Raw genomic sequence first — 20,230 nt, 5'->3', positions numbered from 1 at the left:
TAAAAAAAAAAAAAAAGCCCACTGCATATTTATAGGGAACTTCAATTCCATTTTCACAGAATAAATGGTATTTTACGCTTCACACCATTTAGACCTCAATCTCTCTTCTGGCAAGCCAAGCTGTTATTTTTTGTGGATTGTTCCTAAGTCATTTATAATCAGGCCGCAGCACCGCTGACAGCAGCACCTTTGAAGTCAGATAGGGATTATTAATTTGCTTTGAATTTTCTGAGGAGCTTCATCTTCTTTCCATACACATCCATTAAAAGTTGTAGAGGCAAAAATGAAGGTCCCAGTCACAAACAAAATTAGGCTATCAAACTCTCTGGTTTCAGATTAATTCTGGGCAGTGTGGAAAACCAATCAACCTTTACTTTTTAATGTGGAACATGACATTTTAGGGTTCCTGAAATGCACCTTCCAGAGTGAGGTCTGAGAGCACCCAAAGGCTCAGAACTCTGGGCAATGAGCCCCATAGCTCCATGCAGCCACCGCCACCTTGGGGGCACATGGAAGGGAAAATCATTACTTGTGGCACAATTTTTAGCTCTCCATCAAAGACCACTATTACCAGTCTGCGTGTATCTGTCTGTCTGTGCGTGTGTCTTCCCTACAAGAAAAAACTGCGACTATCTATACAGGCTGGGTACTGTGAGGAATTTCTTCACAGAAAGGGTGACTAAACATTGGAACATGCTGCCCAGAGAGGTACTGAAGTCACCGTCCCTGGAGGTGCTCAAGGAAAGACGGGGCGCGGCCACGGTCCGGTTGACACGGTCGTGTTCTGTCACAGCTTGGACTCGATGACCTCTGAAGTCTTTTCCTACCCAATTGATTCTGTAATTCCGGGATACCGATTCAAACTTTAAGACTGGGAACACCTTGGCGGGGAGGCTCGGTCAGGCCACGGCGGCCGCGCCCGCGTTCCTGACCACCAGCGAGTGCTGAGCCCCGGGCTGCGACCGCGGGGAGATCACCCTGCCCCGGGGAGGGGGCCGATAGCCACCCTGCGGGGCCCCTGAACCCCGGGTCAGCTGTGAACACGGACACCGGGGCAATGGGCGCCGGGGCACGGCCGGGCGCGGCGGGTCGCCCTCAATCCCCCCCGCCTCACGTCCGCCCTCGGGCTGCCGGGCGCATGCGCGGAGGCTCCTCCTGCTCCGCCGAGCGCGCAGCGGGCGTTGGGGCAGCGCCGGCCGTGCTCCGCGCCCGGGCTGGGGCGGTGAGTGCGGGCAGAGGTGCGGGCTGGGGCGGTGAGTGCGGGTAGAGGTGCGGGCTGGGGCGGTAAGTGCAGGCAGCGGCGGTGAGTGCGGGCAGAGGCGGTGAGTGCGGGCTGGGGCGGTGAGTGCGGGATGAGGTACGGGCTGGGGCGGTGAGTGTGGGTAGCGCGGGCAGAGGTACGGGCTGAGGCGGTGAGTGCGGCGCGGGGTGCGGGCGGGGGCCGCCGGAGGGAAGGGGCTGCCCGGCGCGGGGACGGCGGGAGCGGTGCCCTCAGGGAGAGCCTGGGGCGGGGGTTCCGCACGGGGACCCCTGAGGGGAGTGAGGGCGGAACGCGCCCCGCTGCCCTGAGCCTCTCGCCACCCTCCGGCGGCCGGCAGCCACCCGGGAAACTCCTCTCCAAGGGTTTGTGCCATTTCCAGTAAGCTGGGGGTGAAAATGTGTGGAGTGTATTAAACAAAGGAAGAATCCTGCGGGATTTCTCTTTTGGAAGAGGTTAACGACTCTCTCGAAAGTAGGCAGCTGATACATTTTTCTCCGAAGTTTTAAAAAACACCATCCTCCAAAACAAACCCGCAGAGCACAGCCGCAGCCGTCCGAAGCTCTCGTATTTCTGTTAAAACTTTTTCCCTGTCGGCATGGTCACCCAGAGGCCCCGTCTGCGCTGGAGCTGCGGCAGCCAGGACAGGCGCTGGGGCTGCGGGTGCTGGGATGGGAAGCTGTGTTTGGGAACGAGCCCGACCCTCCCGGGCTCTGGGGGACTGCTCCTTGGCTCTGGTGCTGGCACGGGAACAATACATCCACATCCACAGGAAACAGGAGGGGCAGAGGGAGCCGCAGCGTTACCACAGTTGAAGCTGGGATTGAACGTTACATTGGTTGAGGAGTGAGAGAGCAGGCAGTGATTTGGCTTGTTTGCAACAAAACAGAGGGGAATGGAGCCAGTGAGTAAAAGGAAGAAGAAAGCTTCTTCTATAAGCACATTAAAACACTTAAAAGAATTTCAAGTTTTTATAGAAAAGTTCGTGAAGAGGGACAGTTATGCAGATGTTGGTGTTCTAGGTTAAAATCAAGACCTTAATTTTATTATTACTATTGAATGCCACTGAAAAAAAAAAACAACAACCCTAGTTGTACTTTTTCTGTGCATTACTACCTGCTGGCCCATACTGGCACTACTGTTGATGCAGGGGGGCGAGTGGCATGGAGCATTACCCGCAGACTCAAAATGACCTTTTAAACACTTTTTCTGATTAACCTAGTTAGTAATCATGTCTGTTTCCCTCCACTGCTGTATGAATGCTTATACTGGCACAAGGAAATGTGGTTGGGAAGGAAAGAGCTTTATTTAGTTGTACATAAATGAGTAGGTATGTGTGTAGAATCCCTGTTTTTAATGTACATGTGTGTATTATGCACACAGACACACACCTGTGTACAGGGATTATGCAGCTGGGAGGTTGAACGTTCTAGCCCTTGTGTTGAGCAGAGGGCGTGCCATTGATAAAGCAGTTGTGGGGGAGGTTTACAAGTGCAAGAGGTGATGAGCAGTCTGAGGAGACTTACCTAGTAAAGGTGACTGTGATTGCAAGAGTAGTTCTTGCTGAACCAGGGGAGTGAGATTAGAAGCCAGAAAAGAGGGGGCAGGGAACTTGTGTGTGAGAGTACTGCATGGAAACAGGAGATTTTTGCTTATCTCTTCAGTTTCAACCGTCTCACTTCAACTTCTTTTCGACTAGAAAACTTTATTTTCTGGAACAGATTAGGCTAGAACCTGGGATTCTGAGTAACTATCTATTCTTGGAACTAGAAGATATCAGGAAATCCCCAGATGAAACTTGGATTATCCTTTTCTCACACAAGTTCATCTAGAAATTTGTGCCCAACTGGTGTACTCAAAACAACAAAGCATTGCATCTGGTTGTATTACATGCAGGTGTTGATATTATAACTTGGTGATACCAATTTTCTTTTGAGAGAAGTGGATAGTTATGCACTGAGTAACTGTACTAACAGTGTCATTTCCAGAAACACAAATGGAGAACTGAAGTTTTGAAGTTAGCTTTAATTCAGTCTCTTCATACATCTAGATCGAACTACAGTTTTCTATTAAGTAATAACATATTGTTCCTTGAATAAAAAATCCTGTTGTACACAGGCTATTAAAGAGATGAAGTATTTTGGTCTCATCCTCCTTACTTTGGTTGTGTGATGTTGAGACATTTACTCAGTGTGACTCAAATCAGCATCAAATTCAGCTCTGACTATGGAATTACAAATTTCTTTGTATCTTCTGTTGTGCTTGTCGCCTTAGTACCTCAGTAGTCAGCTAATTCCCCCTTTAATTGACAAAACTCTCCTAAGACAGGAAAATCATCCTCCCATTTCACATAAAGACTGAAAGATAAAACTATGGACATCAAATCTGGCCCAGGTAGGATCTGATTTTTTTCAGGGTATTGAATTTAGTTGTCCTCATTTATGTTAAGTGCACAGGTCCAAATAAATTGAATGTCTGTTCTAAACCTATTCTGCTTTTGCAAATCAAGCAGTCAAATTTTGGGAGATGCAAAATAAAATGTACGTAGTTGGTGTCCACATTGGAACAGCATTTTTAGGTAATTTATCTGGAGTCATTAATAAATTCTGTGGCAAAAAGCAGGATGAAACATACCTCAGGACAGTGCTAACTTACTTCGGGTACAGCAGTGTGAACCGTTTTTGTTTGCTCTGTCACTTTAAACAGTTCCCTTTTCCTGTGATCCTCTTGTCCATCACTTTGTTCTGCCTGCTGCTGTGACCTCCCTCACTTGATACTGTAACCATTTCCATACTCTTCTGGTGAGGCAGATCACAGGATCAATCAGATTGAAAACAAAGATTTATCTGGCTTGCTTTTGGCTCTTACCTGACTCTTAGAAACAGCTGGACAGGCAGGGAACAAGAGATGTGCTTAGTAGCACTTACCCCAGATATGAATACTGGGATAAAACTAGCCCATTTCCCCCCTCTGCTTCCCTCTTCCATTATTCCAGTAAATCTTATGTGTCATTTCTTCCCATTTACTCGAAAAATGACACCAGATTCCTATAGGCAAGATTTTTTTTTTGCACCATTCTATTAAGAGCTTTTGCTTTCAGTTTGTCAGCTCAATCCTGAATTTCGTTGCTCATTTGCATCTTGCTTTTTCATGAATTCCCATCAGCTGTGATTCCAGGATGCTGTCTGGTCTGGCTGGTGTTTCTTTAATGGTTGTTTTGTTTCAGACTCCAAAGACAATCTACTTTCTTGCCTTCACCATTGCTTCCTCTCCTCTTCCACATTATAAACAAAAGCACTTGCAGGGTCCAGTAGAGAACCCTACAGAGCTGGCAAGGGAGTGGCCTGAATGACCTAATGTGTCGTCTGTTCTCCTGCCAGCTGAGTTCAGATGTTGGTAACTATTTGACCTTTTAAAATCTAATCTGACCTTGTTTACCTTTCCTTGTTTACCTTTACTTGTCTTACTGATTCTTTTTAAGTAAAATTTGATACACATTTGTGAAATCTGAAGTACACTTATATTCTTCTTTTGCTGACGATTTTGGTGGCACTGATTATCAAGTAATCTGTGTTTTAATCAAGGTTGCTGAATACTATTACTAGAATAGCTACATTTCAAAAGCAAAGCCTGTCTTCATACTGACAGTTAAAGAAATTCCATGCTAACCACCTAAAATCACACCATGGATGTTGGCTTGCTAAGAAAACACATCTGTTGAGAGTTCTTTTGTGCCTATTGCAGGCTGTTGCTTATTTTTAATAATACATAATTGCTATGTAAAATACCTTTAAATAAAAGTTATGCGTCTGTTCAGAACTACATTTATAAAATCAAACAAGAAATACATTTGCACAGCCCAGTATACTGGAGTTGGCATCCAGGGCTGACATGCATGCTGTAGTAGCACAAGTGTTGGCCATTTTCAAACCAGGAATGCTGCTTTGTGTAAGTAGATTACTTTTTTGACCATAGGTGTCTTTGCATGAGGGAGAGAGACTATCCTGCAGTTACATCTTAAAAGATTTTTGCGATCCCTCACATTTTACACATTCGCATTTTACTTGCTCAGTGAAGTGTTTCATTAAAAGTGTTTGAATCAGCCTTCTCTGTTGCTTCTGAAGTTAGTTTTGAAAGCTGACATCTCATATTTGAAGATCACACACTTAACATACTTCCAGTTTTTCATCTTAGTGGTCAGTCTGTATGAATATGATTACTCCAAGAGTGGTCAAATTAAGTGACACTGAAATCCAGAGGCACCATGTGAAGTGTAGGACAGGAGTAATTTGTCATACGTAAAACTTAATTCCAGTGAAGTATTCATTTTGTCACATGAAACTGCAGAAAACTGTATTTGCCAGAACTTCAGGGTGGGTGAGATTTTTTTGTTTGTTTGTTTACACCAAGAATGGTGGTAATTCTGGATATTCCTGTTTTGCTGAGCTCTTTGTTTTCCTGTAGTATAACAATGGATGGACCAGTTTCAAGATTCACTTTACAGCAATTCTTCATTAAAATTCCAATCACTAAATTAACTGTTTAATATAACTGTCTAAATTGTAATATTTATTATAGTCAGCTGTATTTGTAAATGTTTCCTACTTGGCATTGAAGAATAACTCAGAAGGTGTGAATTTGTCAGCTCACTGGTGTGAAGGCAGTTTATGGAATCCTAGCAGGAAAATTCATAAATAGTGGCTTCATCAGACATGAACTTTTGCACCCAGCTATTTCTCTGGGTTTATCAGTGAGTTGTTTACTGACCTTGTGTGTATCCTTCAGCTTTTATTTGCAGACTGTAACTCTTCAAGCTATTTACTAAATAAACCTGGGAGGAGAAACAACTTTCTGCTATATTTTTCTGTCCCTAGTCTCCATTGTCATGGCTATGGGGAAGGGTTAAATGAGGTTTCATTCATTTCATTCGGTGTCAGAATTAGTTAAATCTCCTGCTGGTTTTCCTATAGATTTCTCCCATGGCAGCTGAAAGGAGCACAGTCTGTGATATTTTATTTCAGTACTGCTGAACACTTCTGAGTATTAGAAGTGGAATGAACTAATGTACTATTTGCTGTTTGCTACTGTTGGTTGTCAGAGCTGTGGGCAGCAGCAGCAAAATAAAGGCACGGCCTATTGGGTGTGCGGCTGCATAAGCAGCTTAACTGATCTAAGCTTTTCCCACTGCCTGAAAACAGAAGTTCTTCCTTTTCCACTCCATCCTTGCTGGGTTTTGCATTTTGACTGCTTCCCTGGTGTTCTGCAGTCAGCTGCAGCAGGGACCTGATCAGTTTTATTTTGAAACAAGCAAGTAGGTGAAAAGATGAACAAACTGGTCTTTTATAAAAGGGCCTCTTAGGGTAAAGTGCCCAACTACAAGCTCATCAGATCTGCAGTACTCAAAAATGGAAGGATCAAAGCACTTTCACTGTGGCTGTTTGTTAGGAACTCTTGGCAAAGATTTGATCAAAGATTTCATCTCAGTGTAAGAAAGAAATTTTTTACATTGAGCTCACTCATCACTGGAACAACCTCCCCAAGAACATGGGGTGCCCCCATAACTAGAAGGGTTGTTTCTTGTAATTGGACAGGATTCCAGATAACTTCATCAGGGCTGCCTTTTACACAAAAGGTTGGACCAGACAATCTTTTGACATTCCTTGGCTACTCTATGGTTCTGTGAAACTGTTTGTATGGGTGAAGTGATCTACACCAGAAGTACACAAGGTGGAGATGCACCTGCTGATGGGCAGAACTTCTAGGATCTCTCCAATGACTTCTGCAATGTATTACACATGTGAATGAGAGACCTAAAAAATATCAGTGGTGTATTTTTTGCATTAGAAGACTCCTCCACATTTTCTGTATCCTGGAGTAGGTGTTCAGCTTTGTGGGGGAATAGGGGAACATCTTCCAAGAACAAAATGTTAGATATGTTAGATTCTGTAGAGAATCTGTCAGTTATGAATGAAGTTTTCAAGAGCTAACTTTATTTTTTTCTGTGTATGCTTTTGACACAACTAAGATAAATCACATCTTCAAATACAATTAATTGCACACACAAATTTGACACATCAGTTTGGCATATGAGTTTTAGAAAGTTCAATATGAACATCCTCTGAATTGTTTCTATTACATCCATTTTTGTGCTTCCTACTCAGACAGAATGGGTGTTGTACTGACTCACTTCATAAGGAGTAGAAGAGCAACAATAGAATTACTGTTTTAGTTTTGGGAGATGCTCTAATGTTTTTACAATGTTGGAAAGTGCAAAAAATTGTTTATAAGTATGACCTAGATACTAGTAGGTATGGATTTATTCTGTGTGATTGATCAGCTATGACTTAGAGCTTCACTGTGATCCTTATTTTCTCATAAATGACAGCTTGAATTAGTGTTAGTTCATCTTCCAGAGTTTTCTCCAGTTATGATGTTCAGATACCTCCATCCTCTAGATTAGAGTGCTTCCTTTAGGAAAACTGTCATGAATTTAAGGTTTTCTACTGCTCCGTAGTAGTTGATTGGAAGGGACCATGAGTAAAATTGTTGGACTAGAGGTCACAAGGGTTGCAAAACTAGCTCCCTGAGAGGTTGACTTTGGTGGCAGATACAGTCTGGAAAGTTTGCATTTCCTTTCTGTGGCTGTCCTGGGGAGCAGAGCGGCAGAGGAGGAGAGGGAGGTCAGTGGGAGAGGTGATGACAAAACTGAAGTGCAGAGCACAGAACTGCATCAACCGCTTCAGGGGGCTGATCTCCAGTAAAGTGTGGGTGGCAGTGGCGGGAAAGGAGGAGGAATTCCTTGACTCCTCTTCAAGGCTGAAGTCAAAACATGTTTTGCTATACCCTAAATGTGTAAAAGAGCTTCACCACTAGGTTTGTTCAAATCCTACTCAGAAAAAAAATTAAGTGCAATGCAGTAAAAAAATGTCTGCATCTTCATGTGTTTGGAAATTCAGGTGAAGTTGTGTGAGAAATAATGGACATGAATGTTGAGAGAGGGGAAATAAGAGTATTTAGTATTTAAAATTTACTCTTTCCCCCCCACCCCCCCCTCGTTTGTAGGGCTCTTTACCCTTCTGTTTCACTGCTTCTGCTTTGTGGATTCTGGTGGTGTACAACTTTCTGTATGCTCTCTTTATGCAATTCCCCAGTATGACAGAAAACTTAATAAAATCTCTAAAGGAGTTTTGCCTCATTATCTTTTGCCTAGTTACCATATAATTCAATAAGATGAAATACATGTTTATGACTCTTTCATAACTTCTCTGCAATTTGATTTTTGGTTGACTGGAAAATCCCATTAAAACACGCTCTGAAATGTTGTCATATATGCATTGCTTCAGGGGAGGACAGGCAGAGTGGAAATTTATATTAAAACATGCTGACGGTGCGTAAATGCTTGGAAGAGAAGGCTTTGTTTGCACATTTCTCTGGCTTAGTTTGGCACTTCACAAAGGAATTACTATTTTTGGTTTGGAGTTAATTTTTCTAAATTAAATGGGGTGTTAGACATTGGCCTACCAAACAAGTGCTAAAAGCAGTTTCTTTATGGGGCAAAATGTTGCCTCATCACAGAAAAACAAAGTAAACTTCATTAAGTAGTAATCTTATGTTCGCTATAAAATTATTGTACACAAAATAAAGATGCCAATGTGAAATTACCCAGGTTCCTTTTTACTGCAAAAATGCACACTCTGAGATCTAGAATCTTTCTTGGGTTTCTTAATAGGTACTTGAAAAACACTGGTAGTTTAGAGGTAGTCTGATTTTTAAAAGTAGCTGTTGCTGCTTGTCTTTCACAATATTGTAATAATTCCAAAAAAACTTCAGTGAGCTGAGGAAAATTTTTTCAAATATATGGAATTATCAGGTCTCTCTTTTTCTGTGCAAAGAGAAGACTTGAATATTGGGTACAGATTAATAGAGTTGGAGGCTGAATCTTGTACAACCAGTTTGTGTTATTGGAGAATCTGTAAAGGTATTATTTGACACTTGGGTCATGGTTTTTCTTTATAAGTTGTGTTGGGGAAGAAAATATCTCTAAGAGTTTTGGAGGAGGATAGATGGTACATTGTTAACTTTGATCTTGTGACCTTTTCTGAGCAGACAAACACTATACCTGTGATGAAATTACATTTTTGTGAATGGACTATGTCCAGAGACTGTTCCTTGGCCCTTGTCTCTCATGTCTAGAGAGATATAACCTAAAATAAAGGTAGTACTCTTTACTTCTTTTCCTTCCCTACCTAACCCATATGTGCTTTTAAAAGGCAGAAAACACTGTTGCACTCTACTTTCTACTTATTATGAATGCTTTGATGTGTTGATTTCAGAGACCAGAAAAAGAGAGATGGTAGGTAGTGAGTAGGATCTTTAAAGAGACCACATGCCATGTATCAACTTGGTTTCTAGTTGTGTCATGGCATTATGTGCTGATTTTTACTCCCCTGGTCCTAATCCAGTTTTAAACCACTTTGGAGAGGAACTGGACATAGTTACCCATTTCATACTGGGCACTGGATTCCTTTCACAGCCAGGCGGTTACCAATAAAAGCTATATTTGAAGAATTGTGTTATAGTAATCACCAAATCTCACCCTCTTTTATTGATTTCCTTTTTAGTTGTTTTAATCTATTTCTGCTTTTGTCCTGAATAGCATCCTATGGCAGCAAGTTCCATGAATTATACACAATGTGAAATTTCAGGTCCTTTGGCTATTTACATCCATGTCAGCTGAGGTCACTGGGTACCCTCCAGTTGCTCGTGTTGTGAGAAGTAATGGTTGGCTGCAATGTGTTGCATGTGTTACAGTTAGATCAGCTAAATATCTGCCTTCTCTGAACTGAGTGGTTTGTTATACAGTGATGGTTTAAGCACAAAGGATATTTTCCTTCTTTCCAAATAAATAGCAACATGTCATTTTTTATCCACATACAGTGCAGTTTTCAGCTGAAGTTGGGAGCTGCTGACTATTCCTCACTTTGTTGGCTGTAAAGCATCAGGAGATGGTCTGAACTACAAAATCAAAGCTGGCTTGTTTGTAATCTAGAGAACAAATGCAAATGTTTCATTTGTATGAAAACAGGGACAGAATAGGGGAGGAAAATGAGTGCACATTCAAAACTCCTAATTTATGGAGGCTGTGTATGAAAACATTCTGCATTATTCTGATACAGTTCATGTGGGTTTTTTTCTTTAAAAGTTCTAGCAGGTCCATTGATTATTTTATCTTACTATAAATTTAAAAAAATACATGATAGATATTCAATAAGCAGCTATCACTTTACTAGTATAACAGGATTTTATCAATACATTATTTAACACTTCAGCCACCTGTAAATATGTAGCAAAGGGATCATGTACCTGCTCTCACTTATTATGTATTGATGTTGTGTGTTACTTTATAATTTTAGAAGCTGGTAATGTTTTGGAGAGAAATTTATTGAAAGTATCAGTAATGGTGATCATAAACAGGATGTTAATTTTGTAATCTGTAATTGCAAGTTTCCATTCCTTAGGGGTGTGTGGGAAGAATGTGTTATTTTTGTTTGGGGAGTTGAGGGCTGGCTAGGTTGTCTCCTAGCTCCTGGATTAGCTGTCTCTGTGTGTCTCTTTTTTTCTGGTGTTTCTGAGAAACTAATCCAGCATTTCAGGGTTTTAGCCTTAGATTGGGCCCTGTGGTGTCCTGTGTATTAGCAGGGTATAATTTCCATTTCAAGATCATAAGTTTTGAAGACAAAAGACAAACACATAGACTGCTTCAGAAATCTCTTTGACTGTGGTGAGATTTTTTTTATTTTTAAGAAGTTTTATTGTTTCATTTTATTTGTAGCCTCACAGAAAGTTTTTCTTAAACATTCACTATCACCCCATAACAACCTTTGGCTCTTTACTGAGAAATCATTTTTATAGAGGTTTCTTCCTCATCTACTTAATGCTGTGAGTGTGGTCATACAGTGCACGTTGGGTGTTTATCTGCAGTTGCATTTTGGTACAGATTAGGAATCTTCCAATTGTCACTACTTACTGTGCTTTGATTTGCATTGCAGAAACCTTTCAAATCACTCAGACTGAGATATTTTTGGATGAAGGTAAACCAGGAGATAAACTCCAAGATCTGCAGTCCTACTGCCAGACAGTGCTCAGCTCATGAAAGCAAATTAGAGCTACTCCAAAGTAAAATTATTGACCTGTGTTGCATAAGTGTTGGGTCGTCAGCACCAGCTGTTTAGCTCATGTGCACTCCAAGTGCTCTGCATTCCTAGCTAATGTGAGTGTAGTCATGGATAGAGATCATTATTATGCACTTAGAGGTTATTATTCATGGCCACTGTAATTGCTTCAGATAAAGAGTCCCACTGTTCAAGCCTAAATTAGAATTGATGATATCCAAGTGGCTGACAAGTTAGATTTGTCAGTTGGCACCCAAACACTAATTAGGTCAGGGAGCACCAGATGTATAGTGAAGCTGTGTTCCTGTCTCTGTTACCTTTGCACCTTTCCCACTATTAATCTGACTTCCCCTCCATTCCCGAACATGCTTATCCTTGTTATCCAGCTGCCACCCCAAATCACAATATTCTGACATCTCAAGTGTGCTGGCAGTGCTCTTTACCTGTTCTCATCTCTTCAACCTACTTGTTGTCCCCTTGCAAAGGGCTGTGGAGCTGTGCCTGGTCCTGGACGTGGTGTTTGCTTCCTGACTGCCCACTTCCTGCTGGCAAAATAGATAATGATTTCCAGCTGCCAAAGGCACCATGAGTGCTGAGATAAATTCTGCAATTGGTAAACCCATCTTCACTTCACTGAAGAGCATTAATGGGTTTTCTCTGTTCTTCTTGGTCATTGATTTTCATGGAAAATGTGTGGGAGAATGGAAGAAATCTCAGTGTCAGATTTAGTTAAAAGGTAGTGGTGGAGGAACAGAATGTGGAAAGATAAGTGACATAGCATCAGTTTTGTGTCCAAACAAAATCAGGATAAAAACACATCCTACTGTGAAAGCTTTAATTGTTCATCATCCTCACTTGAAAAAGGAGAGGAATTGATAATTGTTATATCAACATTTCAATGTGTTATCAAGTTAAATGCTCTAAATTTGAATTCCTAAGGCATAGGAGATTGTATAACCTAAAGCAATGTCTTATGACCGTAGCTTACAGAAGAGTGAGGTGTCTGAAATTCTCCTCTACAGGCTGCTCGGAAAGACATGGTCTCTTGGGGATTTGTGGAATTCTGGTTTCCACACAGATGGTTATGTAAGTGTTCAATTATGCCTCCCAGGAACTGCCCCACATGGTCTCCAGGAGTTTTGAAACAATGCAATCCACCAAAATTCTCCCTTTCCGTAAAGAGTTTGGTTACTTCTCCTGCCAAATGTCCTGCTTGCCAAGATGTATCAGGAGAATGTTCTTGTTTGGTTTTTAAAGGGGAGGGGAAAGAAGATATATCTTTGCTTATAGCAATTCCCCCTTTGAACCTCTGGAAGTATCCAGAAAATAACCAGCCAGAATATCACCACAGCTTAAACAGAGCAAAAAACACTGAGTGAAGAAGGGTTAATGAAGTTGAGGCAGAAGGTCAGACTCAGTCTCTCTAGCTGTAGTCCTGAGGAACTTCCTTCTCTCTGCTAGCAGGGTGGTGGTGTGCCCTGTGCATGCTCATTCTGTAAGTAATGATCTGTTTCACTGGTTTAGGGTGCAGTGGCAGCTTGCGAAGTACAGGTTCCTCTTAGTGATCTGGTTTGTGGTTTTGGGTGCTTAAATTAATGATGATGTTTTATAATGCTGTGATCAAATAGCATATACAAAGCAGAAGGTTTTACAGATCTCTGTTTTACTTTTATTCTTGTCCCACATAATCTGAGGTGGGATAAATCTTTTGCATTCTTGTCTGACAGAGTAGTTTCCAAAGTGTTCTCTCCCTCTCTATTCCCCCCAAATTCCCTGGGTAAACCTTGCTTTTGCAAGCAAACTGAACATAAAAAATACAGGGTTCTCCCATATCCTATGGAATTCCTGTTCAGAGAAAAATCAATTTATTTTTCCAGCATTTGAATCAATGTACATTCTTTGGTAGGCTTTTCCTGTGGAGAAAGCTCTTTGGAAGTAGATACAGTAGATGAAATTGTAGTCTTTCCAAGCATGTAAAGGATGTGCTGGGAGTGGGATTTTTAGGCAGGAACATAATGCATTCTGTATAAATGACTGTCAGATAATTAAATAGCTACACAGGAAGTCAGATTGATAATGTTTTAGTATTTCTTCTAAACAAACCTTCCCCAGGAGTGTTTCAGTTGTTGCTTTGCACCTGGCTGAGGACTGAGGAGCTAGAATGGGTTTTTTTTTTAGACTGAGTGTCTACTGATGTTTTAGTTAACAGTGTCCCTGGAATGGACCTGCTTTCATAAAAAGTCCAGAAGAACCTAAATATTGATGACTTTAAGAAATTATGTAGCTCTTTGGCTTCATGAATTGAACAGATTACAAAACTAAAGCTGTACCACTTGTCAGAGTTCTGTTGCAGAATGGAAAAGAAGCCACTTCCCTCTTCCCTACCTGAACCCTGTCATGCGCATCCCTCCCCAGCTGGGAGAGGAGCAGGGGGCCTTGCAGTATTTTAAGTCCCTTTTAGCACAGCAGGTGAGAAACCAGGCAAGGCAAAATGCTGCTGCTGCTTTACATTAGCCTTACTTTCCCTTCCCTTTCTCCTGCCTTCCCTTAAGGACTCGCTTTGTTCTCGGTGTTCTGTATCCTTGGAACACATGACAGTGAGGGAGAACAGTACAGGCAGTTTGTGTGCCCTCAGTCAGATCCTCTGTCCTTTAATGGTACGTGCTGCACACATTAAGCTTGGAGTCAGGAAGTGTACCCAGAAGAGGTGTGTGCCTGCCAGCCAAAGATGGTTATCCTAGTAAATGCAAGAATATTCTTCAGAAACCACTGTCTTAAGACAGCAGCTTTTAATGCTGAAATTAGTTACCTTCCCAGTTTGAGAGATTGCTACTGCTAGAATATAATTACTACCTTTGGAAATATGTGTACAAATATTCTATGCTTTATGCTTATCAATAGTGTATGCAAGATTTGGGTACTTTCAGAATTGAGATAAAGATTATTTAGGTTAGCTGTGGAAAGAAATGTACAGCTTGGTTTGTTATTTCAGTGTTAGCTCCTTTTCCATGCAAGATGCTTCTCCTTGGTAAGAGGCTGCAGCCCGTTGGTGGTGAGCAGGGTACTGCTGGTAAATAGCAGGGGTGTTGGTGTGTCTCCTGGGGGCTCCCTCACAGGCTTTAGAACTCAGTGTTTGCCACTGGGTCATTATAATTCCTACTAGAAGTGTGTGGTTCATTGGATTTTGTTTTGTTTTTTAACCATTCTACTGACAGCAAGCAAGCAGGAAAGGTCACGTGTTGGTTGGATCAGCTGCCATTAACTCAGGATTGGACACTCAGCATGGGTGTAGGGCTATAGAGCTGTCCACTGTGTTGTCACATATCTAAGGTGATGCATAACCTTACAGAGGATGAATAGAAGAGGGATTCAGGGAACAGCAAATTTTGGTGTTTCCATAAGGAAAGCAAGAAACTAAGTAGAGTTGGATGGAGAAGTAAATGAGTCAGTAGTAAGTCAGGATGTTCCTGTGGTGTGACCAGCCCTCTTCTGCTTTATTAGCTGGCCTATGACGGTAGAAAAGATTTTTGTACTTGTCTTTGTTCAATCCCTTCTTCCAAGCCACCTTTGAACTATTTAGTCAGTTTGAACCAAGAGTGTCAGAGTAGAGGACTAAAGTATAATTAAACTCCTTCCCTTTAGGAGAAGGGACTGTTTTAATAGAGGGTAAAGCTGTGGTTTGTGGGAGCTTGGAAATGAAGAAGTTTGAAGGAAAAGTCAGGAGAGCATAGAAGAAGCACATTTGTCAGAGAATGGGTATAATTAGTTCCAGGGAGCTCCAAATACTTGTAACTGCTGTAAAAATCTAATGTGGATCAATGAAGGGAAGTTTCTGAACTACAGCCAGATATTTCCTAGAGAAGGGCATACTGTTTCCTTTCGTAATGAAGGTGGTAACATGAAACGTTATTTGTGTTCTGCAGCCACTTCAGCAACTCTTTATTTTGTCACTAGCCCCTAATACAATTTTGTTTGAAGAAATTAAAAGATATTCTACCTTTTCTGTTTTCTTTTTTCTTCTCCTTGTGTTTTCCCCAGTTTCCCAACCCGTGTGTCAGTGTTCTGGTGTTCATTCCCAGAGAACATGATATGCTGAGTGCCAGACGCCAAGGCAGAGGCAGTGACTTGCTCTGCTCCTGGTGGAAAACATCCTGAAGCAGGGGGGAGGCAAAGTCCCCCTTTTCCCAACACAGTTCCAAGTAGGCAGAGCCATCAAAGGGATTGTGACTCATGGATGTGGATGCTTGTGTTCTGTCTTGTTGTTGTTTTATTTTGAATGTTGTAGAAATTCACAATCAAGTTTTGTTAAAAGGGTGAAATGTTAAAGACTAACTGAAATTTATTGCAGAAAGAATGACCCCATTCAAGAGGAAATGTATGTTTGATTCACTGCATTGCTGCCACAACAGAGCAAGGGAGCACTCCTGGGTGCTGCCTCTTCTATTGATGTGTGTTTATTTGGGGGGTTGTTGCTAAACCAGCTGTCTGAAACTGGTGGGTAATAAATGGCAAAAGACAATAATAATGCAACAGATGAAAAAAACAGTTAGACCACCAGCTAAATCTTTCATGACTTGTTTATTTTAGTAAGTTTAGCAGTTTCTTCATCACAGATATTTGGGTTGTGACAATGTGATTAACCATTAAATGACACTAACTTTATTTTTATTCAAGAAGCAAAGGGCAAAGGTCATTTGTTTTGGCATAAAGTAGTCTGTCAAGAAAAATTCTGGCTATTGAAAGAGGTTTTATATATATTGTGAAAAAAAAAAGTAAGCCCTCTGCTTCTGTCAACCTACAATACTTAGTAACAACAAGCTAAACACTATGGTGGTGAGATTTCAGAGTGCCTTTATGTCTGCTCTTTATTCATATTTATTTTCTGCTGCCTTTACAGAGATTTGATGAATTTGCTTTAAAATCAGTTTGGTCCTTCATCCCACATCTTGTAGTGCCACTCCAACAGTTTTGTTAGCAGGCTGGGATGTCTTCATGGAGCACCATTCACCTCAGCACTGCAAGTACTGCAGTCTGCTCTTGCATGATGAGTTACAGTGTTGGGCAGGCCAGGCTGGGAACGTTAACTTTCCCTCTTTGCTTATTACAACAGCTGTGGCCGACCTTTTTTACAGAAAGTTTTACTTATTTTGGGTTTGGATTTATGGAAAGTGAGGACATCTGTGTGGTGTGATATGTTGATGTATAACCTGGTCTCTGAAGACTGGTGCTGACCCTTCGGAGTAGGTAATTTATTAATAAAAAACCTTTTAACCTCGTGATGTTCTACTGACTTAGTTAGGCAGTTGCACCTTTCTCTTACTTTGTTGAAAGCTTTTATTTTCCTGACTTTTACCATGCCAAGAGCTGCACTATTCTTGCTTTCTCCAGATGCAGTTCTTATTGGCTGTCTGCCTGGTGGGTGCAATGAGCTTCAGGCACTTTCTTAAGTGAGAGCATCTCCTGTCTGTTCTCTTTCCAAGATGAGGTACAAAGAACATGTGAGGTCTTGTAGTGCAAGTTCCTTTGCCAAATCTCAGGTCTTGTTCTGCCCTTGAACTTTATGCAGCCATCCTGTTTTAATCAGTACCTCACTCTGAGTGAATTTCCATGTGTTCATTCTGATTTCAAAAAATCTGATCTATAGGCTAAAGATAATGAGTTGACTTGATGATCTCTGCAGAGTGAATTTAAATGTCAGTTAAGGTATAAGTAATTACAGTGGAGAATGTAATACCTTTAAAGTTCAGTTAGGCAAAACAGGTTGCATTTTGTTTGAAATTATACACATCCGCTTATTTCATATAAACATTTTTGATACTCTGAGTTTGAAAAGCCTTGAAAGATGTTAAAGCATTCACTATTTCAAAGGTTATCTTTTTCTTGGATAGTGTTCCTATACCCCTGGCATGCAGTACTGGTATAACTCAAAAGAGGGATTAATTTTGGTCCTGGAGTTTCTAATACTGATGTATTTGCATCAGTATTTGGGAGTCAAGAGAAACCTGTCCAAATTGATTATAATTTGCAAACTCATCAGGATATTTCCTCTTTTGTTCACAGACTTGAAATTTGCAAGTTCCCTGCCTTGACAGCAATCACCATGGATAGTGGTAAGTTTAACCCACTGAGTGTGCCTTCTGTATTTCCTGTGAAATGGACAGTAACACACCCGAAAACTGCTCATAATCCCAGTCTCTTTGCACAAAAGATGCCCTCTGGCATTGAACTGACTTTGATGTTACAGATGATGCAGGTCTTTGCCCACACTGAGCTGGAGTCATGCAACTGTTCTTACAGAGCTATTATTTGCAGACCATAAAAATCATCACAGACTTACTGCGAGCCTTTGAAAGCTGGCTGCAGAATGGAGACCACAGAGATGAATTTCTGGCCTTGAGTATTTCAGTTTTAACTGGTTTTAAGTTTGTCTATGTAACTTGTGATTCTCAGAACAGAAGTCACTTTTTAAAGTTTATTAATAAAAGCACAAATAATTTTTCTCCTTCCAGCCCTAGCCAAACCAAATGGATTTATTAAGATGATCTACAGAAAGATTTAATAGCAGCAGAAGTTTCAAATTTAGAGCTAAAATGTTTTTTTTTTTTTTGCCATTTAGTAGTGATTTTAGCCTGCTTAGATGTTGGTAAGGAGTCAAAAATGGAAGCTCAATAATGGTCTCAATAGAGCTGGTTTTGGTGTCCAGGCTGCCCTGGGCTTTGCTTTGGTGGCACTTCAGTGTCTCAGAATACTTTTCCTATGCTGCTGCTCCCTGATCCCTCTGTCACTACAGACCTAAAGCCTGTTTCCTTTCCCTGTGACAGCTTCAGCTGCAGGCTGCAAAATATTTATCTTCTTGTGTCTGTGCCTGGCTCCAGTTCTGATTGAATTTCACCTTGCTAGAGTATCCATTCATGACTAGGATAGCAGGCAGGCTTTCCAGAGGATGTGTAATAAATTGATCTGACTGTATTGTTCTCTTCAATAATAGTAAGTGAAACTAAGTCTTTGGAAGCTTTCTGATACAGAAAAACTTGGTAAAAGCCAATTACTACAGTTACATACAGAGCACAAGCATGTCTGAAGAAATTATGTATTCAAATACAATAAATGTGGTAGTTGTATAACTTCATCTATATTCTACAAAAATTGAGGAAGTAGAAGAGACTTTGGATGATTTGTGTCTTATATAACACCAAAATAATGATTTTGACTTTTCTATTTGCTAGTTAATCTCCTTAACAAAGTGAAAAAGTGACTTATCATGCTTCATTCCTTTATTCTTACCACATTCAAGTCTTCCCTGATTATGTTCAGCTCCACAGTAACACCTGCTGTGAATTTAGCCATGCTGTGGCTTAGCTAGGTGGGCATCCAACCCAAGTGGGATTTTTGCACACTCCTATCCAATTATATCTGAATATCTACATCATTATGGTCCTGGGATACTAAGAAGTCAGAGTGGGTTCTGCAGTACAGTTCCATTAGCTTTTCTTATAATATTCATCAGGCAGTGCCTAATTCTCATTAAATCCCTGTATTTCAATTGCAGGTTTTTATTTCCTTGATACATTTTTATTGACTTCTCTATAGTGTTTGAAGTCACTAGGATTGTGCAAAGCATTAAAATTGTCACATCCAAACAAACAGGTTAATAGACTTCATTTTTATTTCCAGCCTTGCAGGGTTAAAAGGCATTCCTGGTCTGGACTAGCCAGAGATTGTTATTTATCTGATACATTCATAACTAATATGGGATGCAGTTTATTTTCCTCAGCAGGCTTTTATTGTCTCTATAGTATGTGCATTTTGTATACTGTATTGTGAGAGAAGTCAGACCTGAATATGAATTGTTAAAGAAAAACTTTGGGGTGTTATATTATATATAATAATATATATATTATATATAATAAAATATTATATATTGTAGTCATATATTGTCTATTCTTGAACTGAATTAACACTTTGCTGTTCTTCATCAATGCATTTCAGAAATGTATCATTATCTCCTTTTGGAAAACTAAAGTATTACCTAAAACCTCATACCAATATGTATCAAATACATTATTTCTTTACATACCAGCTTTTAAACATTTATTCTCTTTGGAAATTGGAAAGTACATGCAGAAACAAATATTTGTATCTTGTTTCGTAGAGCCAGAATCTGTAAATCAGGGTATTTTCAGCTACCTGCATTTTCCTATGTTTCTTTTCCCTCTGCATCCGATACAAAGCTGTCATCATTTCTCTCGTTGCTCTTTTTGGGGATGGATTCCAGCAGTGAAATGAAATTCTCTAAGTTTTATCTGCTGGAGGGAGGGAAACTTAATTTACAGTGCATTATCTACCCTTCAGTGCCTCTACATATGGGCACTCTTAGAGTCTGGCCTGACACTTGTTCCCTTCAGGAATGCCTACAAGGAGGTGGGGGAAGTAGGAAAAGCGCTTGCAGTCCATCCCTAGGCATGGCTGTGCGCTGCATTCCTGATATGGATGAATCCTTCAGCTCATCACCTTGAGGTGATCACTGAGGCATGAGGCTGAAAGAAACCAAATTATTCAGACCTAGAGGGAAGTGAGGTCAATTGTGTGGGAAGTGGAAAACAGCCATCTTTTATTCTTTGCTTTTTGAAGAGACTTCTGAATATTAATGTCTATGTTACTTAGTCAATGAACTTACAAAATAGGAGATGTCCATGTGTTCACCTGTGGTGCTGAAGAAAACCAAATTTGCAGTAGGTGCAGTTGCAGAACTGGATGCACTGAACCCCTGGCATCCTCATGGCCTGGTAATTTGTGTGAT

At 40.8% G+C, this 20,230-nt stretch overlaps 1 protein-coding gene across 9 annotated transcripts in view; it reads left to right on the top strand.

Moving 5' to 3' along the window:
* The first annotated feature begins 686 nt into the window (after window positions 1-686).
* PRRG1 (proline rich and Gla domain 1) overlaps window positions 687-20,230 on the top strand; it is a 34,557-nt gene continuing 15,013 nt past the window's right edge. Inside the window, exons 1-3 of one of the 9 annotated variants that reach the window (XM_058851438.1) lie at window positions 1,218-1,263; window positions 1,295-1,322; window positions 17,491-17,540. In XM_058851438.1, coding sequence (XP_058707421.1) covers window positions 17,531-17,540 — 10 coding nt within the window. In that variant the 5' untranslated portion in view covers window positions 1,218-1,263; window positions 1,295-1,322; window positions 17,491-17,530. Of the gene's footprint in view, window positions 709-950; window positions 1,030-1,186; window positions 1,323-1,806; window positions 2,163-17,490; window positions 17,541-20,230 lie in introns of those variants that run through there. The other 8 variants (XM_058851482.1, XM_058851508.1, XM_058851464.1 and 5 more) reach the window with 8 other exon arrangements.

The sequence above is a fragment of the Poecile atricapillus genome, chromosome 1 (genome assembly GCF_030490865.1).
Source record: "Poecile atricapillus isolate bPoeAtr1 chromosome 1, bPoeAtr1.hap1, whole genome shotgun sequence".
NCBI classification, from domain to species: domain Eukaryota; kingdom Metazoa; phylum Chordata; class Aves; order Passeriformes; family Paridae; genus Poecile; species Poecile atricapillus.
The sequence above is the reverse complement of the archived record's forward strand: the minus strand, read 5'-3'. Positions and strand labels throughout refer to the sequence as shown.